This window comes from Brachyhypopomus gauderio, chromosome 5 (genome assembly GCF_052324685.1).
Source record: "Brachyhypopomus gauderio isolate BG-103 chromosome 5, BGAUD_0.2, whole genome shotgun sequence".
Classification (NCBI taxonomy): domain Eukaryota; kingdom Metazoa; phylum Chordata; class Actinopteri; order Gymnotiformes; family Hypopomidae; genus Brachyhypopomus; species Brachyhypopomus gauderio.
Window position 1 is genome coordinate 32,403,871 of NC_135215.1, and position 12,976 is coordinate 32,416,846.

Sequence of the window (12,976 nt, forward strand, 5' to 3'; positions counted from 1 at the left end):
TATATCACAATAAAATCACAATTTTTTATATATTTATATTTTATATTTATATATACACCATTTGTTTCCTATGGGGAATTTCCCGTTTCACGTGTCCTCGTCCTTTTCCTCCCTCTCTCGTGATTGGCTCACCTCGCGTCACGTGACCGACTTCCGTCTGGAGTTGTGTCGACAGCTGGAGCCGTTCCGCGCGGGGACGTTTGGGCTCGAATCTCTATTTCCCTTTAATTACTGCAGCGTGCTCATTATAATGGGAGATACGAGGAGCCCCACAAGGTAACGGAGTAGCGTGTTAATAAGGCTGTGGAAAAGGTGCCCTGCGATGTGTTTTGTAGCCGTTTTTGGACTGGAGCACTGTAGTGTGTGGCGGCTGAAAGAGCAACATTGTCGCCAGAATCTCTCGGTTCTGCCACAGTCTGTGCAGCAGTGACCAGAACTGTTTCGGTTTCGGTTTGTTTGTTTGCCCCTGTTGTGTGTAGCGCCTGTAAATAGTAATATACCCCGTGTGTGTGTTTTGTTTGGAGGCCGAAGAGACATTGCAAGCCCCCGTCAGAGGAGGGTTATTGGGACTGTAGCGTTTGCACTTTCAGGAATACCGCCGAGGCTTTCAAATGTGTGATGTGCGACGTTAGGAAGGGGACGTCGACCCGGTAGGTCCACACACACCCGCACCGAACACCACACACCGGGTCCCCCCCGCACCGAACACCACACACCGGGTCCCCCCCGGACCTCACACCACACACACCCGGCTCCCACCCGGACCTCACACCACACACACCCGGCTCCCACCCGCACCTCACACCCCTGGACCGAACACCTCACACGCCAGGCTCCCACCCCCACCGAACACCTCTCACACACCTGGCTCCCACCCGGACCTCACACACCCGGACCTCACACCTCACACACACCCGGCTCCCACCCGCACCGAACACCTCACACACACCCGGCTCCCACCCGCACCGAACACCTCACACACACCCGGCTCCCACCCGCACCGAACACCTCACACACACCCGGCTCCCACCCGCACCGAACACCTCACACACACCCGGCTCCCACCCGCACCGAACACCTCACACACACCCGGCTCCCACCCGCACCGAACACCTCACACACACCCGGCTCTGAACACCACACACACCCGGCTCCCACCCCACACCTCACACACACCGGCACTGAACACCACACACACCCGGCTCCCACCCCACACACACCGGCACTGAACACCCCACACACACCGGCACTGAACACCCCACACCTCACACACACCCGGCTCCCACCCCACACCTCACACACACCCGGCTCCCACCCCACACCTCACACACACCCGGCTCCCACCTGCACCGAACACATGAACTTTCTGCTTTCAGCTGGCATAAAATGGTGCAGATTTGAAAGGGATCCCCTCTATCGTGCATAGATGTTACAATATCTGATTCGGTAGACACGTTTAGGCACAGGGATGTGCTTGGAGACTCTCTTACCCCCTGAAATGTGTTTACAATTCTCATTTCAAGAATTCAACGCTATTTTACGCAGTTATAGGTCCATAAATGTAGACAATAAACACTCTGGATGTGTTAAAAAAGTGAAAATCTGCTTATAAAGAGTAGTGACATTAAATCGTGGTTTTGAAGCATTATGTTTATTCATTACTAATTACAACTGATAATGCTGTGTATATGCATTTATTTTAGTAAAGCAAAGATTTGAAAGTACTTTGGCCTAGTTGATTGAACAGTTGTTCAAAAGTTCTTGTGACACTTTGTCTTTTAATACTTGTAGTAGCCTTAGTTTTCCTCCTTCATCTTCATGTGCTTTTATTAGAATGATCTGCTCTTGAGTTATTCTTGAACTTTTATTACATAAAAAAAAATTTTGTGCCAGTACATAAAAATGACCTCTGTAAATATTTGGCAGAAATACATTCCTTAACAAAACTATGTTTATTTGTATAATAATATGAGACTATTTATGCCATACCCTGCAAATGTTTAATATTTCCAGTAGCTGTGGTCAGCTTAGCAAGATCCCAGCTTTTGAGGTTTGGGGACTTGGAACACAAGCCCTTTATTTAGTGCTGTCCACTAATGACCCTATTAGCCTGGACTATGGGTTCTCCATGATGTCATCACCATTATTCATCCAACACGCTCTTCCAGGAAACCTCGCCCCTTGCTTGTGGCTCAGCAAGTAGCTCCACAATTTGCTTCACCCACACAACCCAAAAAAGAGAAGAAGGAAAAGACGGAGCAAGACAAAAGTGACAGGGAGCCGACACTAAAAAAGAACAGCCATAAAAAGATGAGGTAAAGGATTTCTCCTGTGTTCTGATGTTAAAGTGCCAAGAGTGTTGTGTACAAATGAATAGCTAGGACTGTTTTTGTGGTGACTACTATAGACTAATGCTTAGTCTTTATTTTAAATAGCCACAATTACAAAACATGTCATGCATATGTTGTTGGAATTCATTCTAAAATACTTCATTAATTTTTTCAGATATTTTTGTAATATGTTTTGACTGTGTATTACTATGTTGCATATCTTATGTAAATGTTCTGAACAACAAGACTGCACTTAACCTTTTTAGGTGAACATTTATATTTACTTTTTGGATTGTTTTTTTTTGTTTTACACCATCCCCAGGCCAAGGTTAAAAAATATTGACAGAAGCAGTGCTCAGCACTTGGAAGTCACAGTGGGAGACCTGACGGTCATCATCACAGACTATAAGGAAAAAACGAGGCCCTTGTCCACCTCCACAAGCTCGTCCTCCTCCACAGCCACGTCAGCAGAGCTGCAAGTTCAGAGTGGATCTAGCTCGGATAACACTGAGAGAGCAGTCTCCAGATCATCCTCTCCTCCTGGCCACGGCACATCCATCAACGGAGAACCACACTAACCCCTGAGGATCCCATAATGTCACTGAAAGGCAAAGTTGTTACAGACAGCGCCACTTACCTTACACCCAATACTTACCACACCACCTCCCCTGGACTGGATTGTATGGGGCTCTGAGAAAGGGTTATGTGACACAGCACAAAGGTTATGGGACGGTTTTGACTATTGAAACTAAGAATAAGTTCGTTTTGATCACTGAAACTAATATTGGATTGCTTTTGGGGGGTTGCCTGCTGTGTCAGTCCTTTGCGATCATTGTGAGCTATAATCTCATACTAGAGATATGTTGGCTCAGATATTGTTACTGGTGTTAAGATTGTTAAAAAGAACAGTAAGAGAGTTGATACTGTAGTGGTTCTTAATCTTACACTCTGCACATGTATAGTATTGACAAGAACTAACACAACAGGCCAATCCAGATACGCACAGAAGTCGGCACTACATGATTTTCTAGGCCCTTGAACTTAAAGCATGAAACCATAAAACGTGTGCAGTGCACATGCTCCACTGGAGAAGGTTTGAGAAGCACTGCTATAATATATGGCCATAACATTTTGATAATGTGATAATGTATTGCTTTTGTTTCTGCTTATCCTTTAGGAAGAAAATGGTTTTGTATGAGTTTGACACAAGTGGAAAGTTTACAGAACATAAATGTGAATAGTTTTGAGTACTTATTTGTATTAGTTGATCATAAGTACCTGGATGCAAGCATTGTTTGATGTCTTGTATACTGGGAAAATTACTTTTGTAACACTTTTAAAGTCATTCATATGTTCCTTCATCAAATCAGTCACAGAATTTTATCAATCTTGAAATAATGTTTTTCATTTTCCTACAGTAAGTTTTTCTTGATTTGATGTATTATGTTATAATGGGTTCAAAGCGTATTTGTTAATCAGGGTCCTTAAACTGGCAGATTAATTGCTACAGGAGTTTTCTACCAACATGTTATGTATGTACAGCATCATATTGTTGCCCACATGTCTTTTAATTATATTGAAATAATCCATGAGGTATAATAATAGTAATTCATATATTTTTTTTATTATTGGCTATTCACCTGGAAGTTTATTAGTTTTTGTTTTTAAATAAACTAGTCAGATTTTTCCATGTATTCATGCTGGGCTTAATGCGGAAATGTGATGTGCTGTAGCCTTCCTTCAATATGTGCTGTATTCATTAATACCAGATCATTGTGTCAGTTTAGTGTTGATCTGAATTAGTTTTTGTTGATTATTTTTTGGGTTTTTTTGCAACATGAACTTTAAAGATTTTTTTTACATTTATATTGGTTTGTGTGCTTGGTGGTATTCTGTTGATTTATGATTACGTTTTATTAATTTTGCATTTACAAAACTGAATGAAAAGCCAACTTTTCTCCTTTTGTCATAAATAATTTACAGTTCCAGTGATGTTCTTAGCACAGTGTGCACACGTGTGTTTGTCTTTTAAAGGAAAGTCTATTCTAAATGAATTAAATAAATTTAATTTTAATTTCATTTGTGAACTATAATCATCTCATCAACAAAAATATTATGCAATTTTTTTTATTCAACCAAAGTAATCAAAGGCAATATTGCATCCTTGTCTACATAATGAATTATGTTAACTATATTAATAGTACTAGGTAGATACTTTATTGATCCCAGAGGGAAATTCTTGACTAGGTTAATGTTGTATTTATAAAACTGATTCATATTTACTACTAGATTGATATTTAACTATATAGTTCTGAATATCGATAAGTTATCAGTACTTTTAAGAAATGTGGGATATTATTACGGTTCTACTGTGGCAGCATAGGCAGCTAGCTGGTTAGCACAGCGGGATGCTAGGAGAGCAGCTCCGCTGTAGCCGGTTGCCTGTGCGCGGTAGCTCGCCTCAAAACGGCCGACCATGCCGTGACTCTTCGTTTTGACAGTTTCTGTGCTCGTAGAAAATGCGTCGGTATTTTCGCCTTTTGTTCGTGTGTGTTGTGTTCGCGCTCTTTTCGCTTCTCTACGTGTTCAGCCAGCTCGCCTCCTCCCTCGAGACCGTACGTGGACAGACCGAGGCCAGGACCGACCGACCCAGCCTGGCCCACGGGGATCGTCCGCGGTTCGCCAGGAAAGCTCGGGGAGAACAAGGCCTCACGGACTCTGACTGGAGTGACAGGTAACGCTAGCCAGGTGTCTGACTTGGCTCATTAGCAACTTCAAATAAACAATGTGTAAGTTATTATTATTATTATTACTATAAAAGAGTACAGTTATTATTATGTTTGGCGGGGGACGTGTACTGTCATGTAAGGTAGCTTAGCTGCTAACCAGCAAGCGAAGTTTTAGTAGTTACTGTGTAGGTTATGTGGCGGGTCAGCGCACTCTGCTAGCCGGTTTGAGCCAGTTTGAGTTGACTTTTGGAGATATTTCAGTGTACAGGCCTCATTAAGCCAAGTTAAGCTAGCTGGCTCTCCAACTAATTAAAGAAATACTTTACTAATATTAACTAACACCGTCCATCTGCTCGAGAAATGTAACCTCATATCACACGGAGCTTAAGTTAACCAACTTTTCATCTTGAGGACTGCCATAAACGCTCCTGGGCTGTAACATTATTTGTTTCGACTTACTAATATATTTTTAATAGTTTAAAAAATTAAATTGCAGTCCTCTGAAACGGAAGCATACTTTGACCTTCTTATTGAACTACAGTTCCCGTCATCGGTAGTTGTAGTACTTCAGTACTCCCAAAAAATAATATTCAGAGGTGTCAATTCCAGGTTCAGAAAGTAAAAGTCCTCACCAGGATTTTGCTCAAGCTTGCTAGATTTTCTAATTAGTGCAATCCAGGTAAAATTAGTGGAATCAACACAATCCAGGAAGCCTGGTGAGGACGTTTACTTTCTGAACCTGGAATTGACACCTCTGATAATATTTGAGGTGTGCGTTCACTCTGTAGTAAAACTGCTCTTTTTTTTTACTGATGTGGAAGCCACATTGCCCTTGAGGTTTTGGAAGTACATATGTAGAGCGTATGTTTCTTGTTCTGTCAGGTGTAATTCATTGTCTGTCTCACACTGGGATCCCTATTGGAGACTACCCCCTGATGTTTGTGGAAAGATCTGCTTTATGGAGTCGGCGTGTAGGTAGGATGGGTTGACTTGATTGTGAGTTTAAGTTTGTAGCAGTCCACGGTAGATGGAACATCGATTGCACTGGACTTTGGTTTTTCACTGATATCAGCGTTTGGTTGCGGACGCCCTCAAGTCTTGTTTTTCAGGTCCCTACTAAATGCCTAACATGAAAAGGATGACCCTTGTGGCCATTTCACCTCCCTTGTGCTGTTCTGATGAGCATCGCTTGAGGAACCCACCTGTGCTATGCTTTTCGTACTGCAGGTATACTGTGGATAAGACTTTGGCCGCGGACCATGAGGTAGAAAGAGTTGAACCTGTCAGGTTGGCAGTGGTGGCATGTGGTCTAAGGCTGGAGGAGACTCTCACCATGTTGAAGTCGGCTGTCCTCTTCAGCCAGAGATCTCTCCATTTTCACATCTTTGCTGAAGATGAGCTCCATGCTGGCTTCAAAAATTCTGTGAGTTAGTGGAAACTTTTCTTTTTGTTGTTCTTTGGGATTTAGAAAGTATATGTTCCATTCATGCAAAAAAAAAAAAAATAAACCACTTCATATGTGTTACTGGTGATATAACTAAGAGGGTATTGAAACAGGTTATTTGCTTTTGCTTTTAAGACTCAAAGTTTTTTGCTAATTATTAAGATGTTGATTTCGTGTCAGTTAATTGAATTGTAAAAGCAAAAATAAATAATAAGAAAATCAATATAATATAATCATATTATCAATATAATCAATGTGCTATACCAGTACAGCAGCCACTATTATGCCACTTGTCATGTTGGTGGGCCACAACTCAGAACATGAATTATCTCCTAAATAACATTTAATCAGCAAGGATTCAGTGATCAGAAAATGACTTGTGATAAATGGTTAGTTTTGATTGAATTATGTAGATATGATGCAGTATATTAATATAATGTAGTTAAATGAGAACAGTATTAGCGTGTATTTAATTTTTAAAATATTTGGTATATTTTCATATCAGCAACATGATACAAAAACATGGTTACTGTCTAGTGAGGGAATTTCTAAGTTTGGCTCTCACCAAAACCCTCCGAGTAGTTTTCCTGGCCTATGATTGTTTAGTCACTCCTGCTGTTTTCAGTGATTGAGATTAAGGAACAATATGGAGACATTTTGATACAATGCTTTCTATAAGCTGCTTTAGGTTTCTCCAGTTAGTTTTCAACATCTATAGTTACTTGATTTATTAATGCGATACAGTGCAGAATCTGTGCTGGATCTGTGTTTAAGTCGTAGTGACTTGTGTTTGCTAGCTGGAGCTGTGGCCAGTGAGATTCCGTTCCAAGTTCAACTACACCATCTACCCCATCACCTTCCCCCGTGCCAATGCTAAGGACTGGAAGAGATTGTTCAAGCCCTGTGCCTCTCAGAGACTCTTCCTACCTGTGAGTACAGTCGCTTCCCCTCAACCTACAGAATGTGCTAACTACTAGTCCGTCATTTCAGCTGCTCAAGGGGAACATGAAACGATCATTTAGTGTAAGTCAAAGAGGAGACTTTGTCCTTAAACATACAGCTTGTACAGTCCAATTAATTTAGCCCTTTACCCTCCAGTGAACCAGTGCTATTTTGTGGAAATCCATATTTGACATTTCTGCGGTGTGACATTTCTGCTAAGTGGTTAGGACACGGTTCTTTAGCAGCTTGTGTGACTTTGCTGTATTTCTCATAGCAGAGCTGTTAGGAAAAATTGGTTTTGGGTCAACAATTGTTACTCACCACCCCCACCCCCTTCACCCAGTTGATCCTGGGTGAGGTGGATTCTCTGCTCTATGTAGACACAGACATCCTGTTCCTGCAGCCAGTGGAAGAAATCTGGAACTTTCTCTCCCAGTTCAACAGCACACACATGGCTGCCATGGCGCCAGAACACGAGGAGCCCCGAATTGGCTGGTATAACCGTTTTGCACGGCACCCATACTATGGCAAGACGGGCGTCAACTCCGGCGTAATGCTTATGAATATGACCCGCATCAGAGCCAAACACTTCAAGGTATAGAAGAGTGTGTGTGTGTGTGTGTGTGTGTGTGCAAGTTTTGCTATTGTTTCCCATTTTATTTTATTTTATATTTGAACATTTTTTTACCCTTGTTTTGAAACGCTTGAGATTCTTTTGGTGTTATTTTACTTCTATCAAACAGCAGAGGTCACTGTTATTCTATTTGTTGACTTGTGAGAGTTCCACTTTTGAATGTTTCTTCATGCCCTTCTGACATAGGAGGAAGCAATATTTATTTAGATCACGCAAATAATCTGTGAACCCCCAGAATGCCAATGAGGCAGACTAAAAGCTGTTTTATGTGTTCTTTGCTGCTTGTACTTTGTTGAAGTTGTGCACAAGTGCACATTTACACTAGCCACCCACTTTATTAGAGCCTTCTACCATGTACTCTAAATTAGGTACATCTATCTTAAATGTGCACTTAGATGTACTGTAGACCAACTGTTGCCATGGGCAGTTTGTCAGACATCTTCCCCCATTCATCAGACCTGAGGGCCACTGACATCATTCTAGTGGGTGTGTAGTGCATGTCATGTCTGTGTCACTGCTGGTTTGAGAGTGGTAAGTGGTAAGTTAGTGTATGGCTAACAAACTAACTGGAGTAATCTCCGCAAACCTGTAGGATATATCTGGATAAATCAAAATATTTTATAATGTGGGTAGAGTGTACTTAAATCATAATCATAGTTATTTTTTAGCACTCTTTTTTGACAGTTTATTATTACCTTTTTCTGCATTGTATGAACAGAATGACATGACATCAGTTCGTCTGAGATGGGAGGACTTGCTTATGCCTCTACTGCAAAAATACAAACTCAATATCACATGGGGGGACCAAGATCTCCTGAACATCATATTCCACCATAACCCAGGTAGATCATCAGATGACCTGTTTTCTTCTAGTGCTCGCCTGTCCAAACCTTCTACTCATCACCCCACTGCAACATGAAATGTTCTTTAAACAATCTGATTGTTTGCAGTATGGACCTACTTCCTAAAAAATAAAAGGATTTTTGGATTTTGAGTACTGGATATGGTATTTGCATAAAAAGAAAATATTGAGGTCTTATTTTTCCCAGTCATTCTTCTTATTCTGTGTTTTTGCATTTTATGCAGTTTAAGATGACTGCGTCTCTCTAATTATTTCAACCAGAAGTATGCACCAGATGTTTTGTTGACAGCGTTATAAAAACAGCTGTTCTCTGTTCAAGACGAGGCTTAAAGATTGGTCGTCAATTTGAGGCATATATGTGAGCACGGTGTTGTCATTTGACTAGCGATTAAATTCTCTCCTGCGTCCCACAGAGGGTCTGTTTGTGTTCCCGTGTCAGTGGAACTACCGTCCGGACCACTGCATCTATGGCAGCAACTGTGCGGCTGCCGAACATTATGGTGTTTACATTCTCCATGGCAACCGAGGTGTTTACCACGATGACAAGCAGCCTGCCTTCCGAGCCATATATGAAGCCATACAGGAAGTAAGTTGTTCGTCCAAACTTGTGGGATTGTTAAATATATTTATTTTCTTGTGAACTTTTTAAGGTAAATATTGAAAGGTGTCGGGAGAAAACAGGTGTAGCTTTTTAATTGGATGCTCTGCTTAATGGCGTGGGTACTAAATATCATGCTTGTTTTTTCATTAGGGCAGACTCAAATTTAATTAGAGGTTGTTAATTTTGGAAAGGCCATATCGGGTTTCCTTTGGGCCCGTGCTGACACAGATTTGGCTAGCCGTCTCATTCTTCATAATAGATGCTCATTATGCACTGAAGAATGAAGAGACAGGCACTTTGTCTTGCAAAATATTTTTCAGACATAACACCTGTGCTTGTGGTCCTGTGGGCCATTGTTGGTCTACCACATCCAACTCCCACTGGACATCATGCCATCGTGTCTCTCTCCGTAATCCACCCGTGGAGTCTCAGCACAGCCGTGTGTTAATCCATGCAGTGCTTGTCAAACGCACTAATTCAGCCTTCAGCCAGTTCTCAGATGTTAAACGTCTGCTTTTTCCCGGACCTTTCTCTCAATGTCTTGTCAATGCTTAAAACTGCATTGCCAATTTTTGTAATTAGTATGGTATTTGTTCACATTTGTGTAAGTGTATCCCAGACCTCTCGTGTAGTTATCTGAGACATTGCTTTGAAATGAAAGGGTGAGTTTGCTCTGTAGCCACAGGGAGAAATCAATATCTCTGTTAACTTCCTCCATCAGCCTGACAGGGCCATCGTGTTCTGGACTTAATCTGCGTCATCCACGTCAGGCACAGCGATCGTTCTTAACGCGCTAATCTTTACAGACCTACAGTCCCGTCTTCACTTCTCCACCATATCCCTCCTTTATTCTACAGGCTTGGGGTTTGGAGAGGGCCTCCCTCTCTTTCTCAGTTTTTCTGTTTTTTATGACATGTTCGGTTTTTTTAGAGAGGGACTGAGAGCACGCCAGTGTGTCTCTGGTCATTATGGCCAGGCTCTCGCCTCTTTGCCCTGATAGTGGAGGATGCATTTTGGACCATTAGCCAAATGAGGTCTGTCATTAGTACAGGCCCATGATTCAGTCGGTTGCAGGTTGTTTGGCGGGGCAGGCCACAGAACTGCCTTGCATGGCTTAGGAAAGATCATCATCAATCGTCAAGAGTTTGAAACGCATTGAACCACTGGAAGCATGTTTAGTCAGATGCCTAGTACACTTGGCAAACATTTCTCATTGGAGATTAGTGTGACCTTTCAAGGTTCACCCGCCTCTTCCTCATCCTCCTCCTCCTCCTCTCTGAGAGAAGAGCCAGTGCCCAGGTTCCTCTTTAGCTTGCTGCACGAAACCCTTCCCACATTGCACACAGGCACCCTATTGTAGCCCTTAGTCCCAGTAGACACACTAACCGAGACCGGAGTTTGGTTGGCAATAAAAGACCCCACCATTACTGTGCCAAACCCCACGGAACAGCAGTAAAATTTTTAGTGCCGAAGCTTCTTTTGGGACCAGGAGAATGCGGGACACCGTCCAGCACACCCATCCTTCTTCTAAAAATCAATAGGAACCAGTAAATGCAGCTTCATCAGGGTTGGATGTGTCTTCCATCAGTGATCATAAAAAGAATATAAATTTTAGTGACCTCATACAAGGTCAGAACCCAAGGCAAATGAGGCCCCATGAAAAGGTTATTTTATCTTATTTACTATACCACTTATAGAAGCACACTTGCTTTCTAAAAATCAGAATAAGAAAGAACGCACTTTATAGAAAATTCAATCTCAACTTTAGTAAATTTGTGCTTTATTTTAGATGAAAGCCACTATTATATTTCTTTGTGCCCATCCTGGTGGAATCTCTAAACAGTTACACACTTCTTTTGTACATGGCTGTTACTGCTACAGTCATGAAATAGTTTCTTTTGTTTACATAGTGAGATAATGGTAGAATAGGTCTCTGGCAGCTTTATTTAAAGAGACCTATTGATCAAAATCTGAGATGGCTATGACGTGCTTGTGTTTTCTTTTTAGTATCCGTTTGGGGGAGATCCGGCCACTTTGCTCCTTCAGCCTGTAGAGGAGAAGCTAAAGAACACAATGCATACGTACTGTGGGAGATCCAGCCACCTCTTAACCAAGAAATTACAGGAGAGCGTCAAGAACTTGGAGAAAGACAATCACAGGGCAAGGTGATTCCATTCACACCAAAACTTAAGAGTATTGGTAAGGAGCCTTGAGCCTTAAGAACAGAATAAAGTCTTTCCTGTTGGCTGGGCCTGATATGAACAAGAGCATGTTGAAATGTAGGCACTGAAATCACTTTGATGTGTTATCATGGAGGGCCAGGTTGATGGACTCTGACAATCAGTCATTCTTGTTCTAGAAGAATGTTGGAGAATGCTCCTCAGCAGTTCCTGCTGAGGTCTTTTATTTTCCCACTGTATTCCAACACAAGCAGGTTTGTTGAACCTCTATCTGAAACAGGAGTTCCTGAGCTGGACAGCAACAGACTTTGAGAACATCTGTTACAGAAGATTTCAGTAATGACGGCAATCACGGAATGTTGGGCATGATTGCATCACTTTTTCAATAAGCCTGATTTATGTCCAGGGATAGGTAAAGGGGTTACCTCATGCTCAGAGACCAGTCTTACTAAAAGAGTTTTATTGTGAGAGGTTGCTGGTCTGTTGATCAGAGAAACAACTTTTTCTTACATGTTTATTGTTTGTTATTGTTTGTAATCAACAGTTGTAAAAGGTACGGATCATAATATAAGTGCATTAAACATGCCTACTGGTGACATATTTACAGATCTAGGTGAAGTCACAACCTTTAAGTCTTGATGATTCACTGAATTGTTTAAGAATTACTTGAATCTGCAATGATATTAATTTCAGGTAATGGAAAGCAGTTTGCAGTTTTTCAGTGTTATTAATATTCCGTTCAACACCATGACCATGTCTGTAGACACTTAGATTAGAATATTTGATCATACACTTAAAGGAGACTTGTGATGTGCCATTGTGGCTGCTGCAGACAAGACTTTTATTCTTTAAAACTGATTAGTAGGTGTTTGTAAATCAGAAACCAAGCTACAATTGCAGAGTCAGAGAAACAGGTTTTATGTACAATCTAAATGTTGACAGGGTCTCTCTTTTATTTAATAAATATTTTAATATAGAGAGGCCAGCTGAGACAAAGGGCTCTGCGTGAGGCCCTGTTCATAATTTAAATAAATAGATGAAAATCATAAGAACAGTACCGATACAAATGAGGTGTGAGCTCTAACATTGCAGGTTTTGAAATTCTTATATTAAATCTAAATCTGTGGAGTATGTGTAAGGTTTGCTAGACGTGCAGAAGGGCTTCGGTGATCATGTTAATTCATTAGATTAAATCTAGTTTAATGAACAACAACAAATTTAGACAAAGACTAAATTCATATAGTATGTTAACAG

General features: G+C 41.5%; 2 protein-coding genes across 3 annotated transcripts; both read left to right on the plus strand.

Moving 5' to 3' along the window:
- The first annotated feature begins 109 nt into the window (after positions 1-109).
- Positions 110-4,401, plus strand: LOC143515164 (YY1-associated factor 2-like). The gene is made up of 4 exons (XM_077007184.1): positions 110-276; positions 525-650; positions 2,169-2,315; positions 2,653-4,401. The coding sequence occupies exons 1-4, from the start codon at positions 251-253 to the stop codon at positions 2,906-2,908; spliced, it is 555 nt and encodes a 184-aa protein (XP_076863299.1). The 5' UTR covers positions 110-250; the 3' UTR covers positions 2,909-4,401.
- A 174-nt stretch (positions 4,402-4,575) lies between these two features.
- On the plus strand, positions 4,576-12,328 carry gxylt1a (glucoside xylosyltransferase 1a). 2 transcript variants are annotated; one of them, XM_077007182.1, is made up of 8 exons: positions 4,576-5,064; positions 5,942-6,034; positions 6,287-6,482; positions 7,301-7,432; positions 7,789-8,040; positions 8,798-8,921; positions 9,355-9,527; positions 11,550-12,328. In XM_077007182.1, the coding sequence occupies exons 1-8, from the start codon at positions 4,850-4,852 to the stop codon at positions 11,709-11,711; spliced, it is 1,347 nt and encodes a 448-aa protein (XP_076863297.1). In that variant the 5' UTR covers positions 4,576-4,849; the 3' UTR covers positions 11,712-12,328. The 2 variants fall into 2 exon arrangements, with proteins under 2 accessions (XP_076863297.1, XP_076863298.1); XM_077007183.1 differs by lacking the exon at positions 5,942-6,034 and having other exon boundaries at positions 4,578-5,064.
- Positions 12,329-12,976: the final 648 nt, after the last annotated feature.

Bases quoted from the DNA above. Each gene is read 5' to 3' on its own strand.
- LOC143515164 (XM_077007184.1), top strand. From the start codon at position 251: ATGGGAGATACGAGGAGCCCCACAAG. The intron at 277-524 runs GTAACGGAGTAG...TTTTGTTTGGAG, and splicing joins GATACGAGGAGCCCCACAAG to GCCGAAGAGACATTGCAAGC. The intron at 651-2,168 runs GTAGGTCCACAC...ACGCTCTTCCAG, and splicing joins AGGAAGGGGACGTCGACCCG to GAAACCTCGCCCCTTGCTTG.
- gxylt1a (XM_077007182.1), top strand. From the start codon at position 4,850: ATGCGTCGGTATTTTCGCCTTTTGTTCGTGTGTGTTGTGTTCGCGCTC. The intron at 5,065-5,941 runs GTAACGCTAGCC...TTGTTCTGTCAG, and splicing joins GACTCTGACTGGAGTGACAG to GTGTAATTCATTGTCTGTCT. The intron at 6,483-7,300 runs GTGAGTTAGTGG...TGTGTTTGCTAG, and splicing joins ATGCTGGCTTCAAAAATTCT to CTGGAGCTGTGGCCAGTGAG.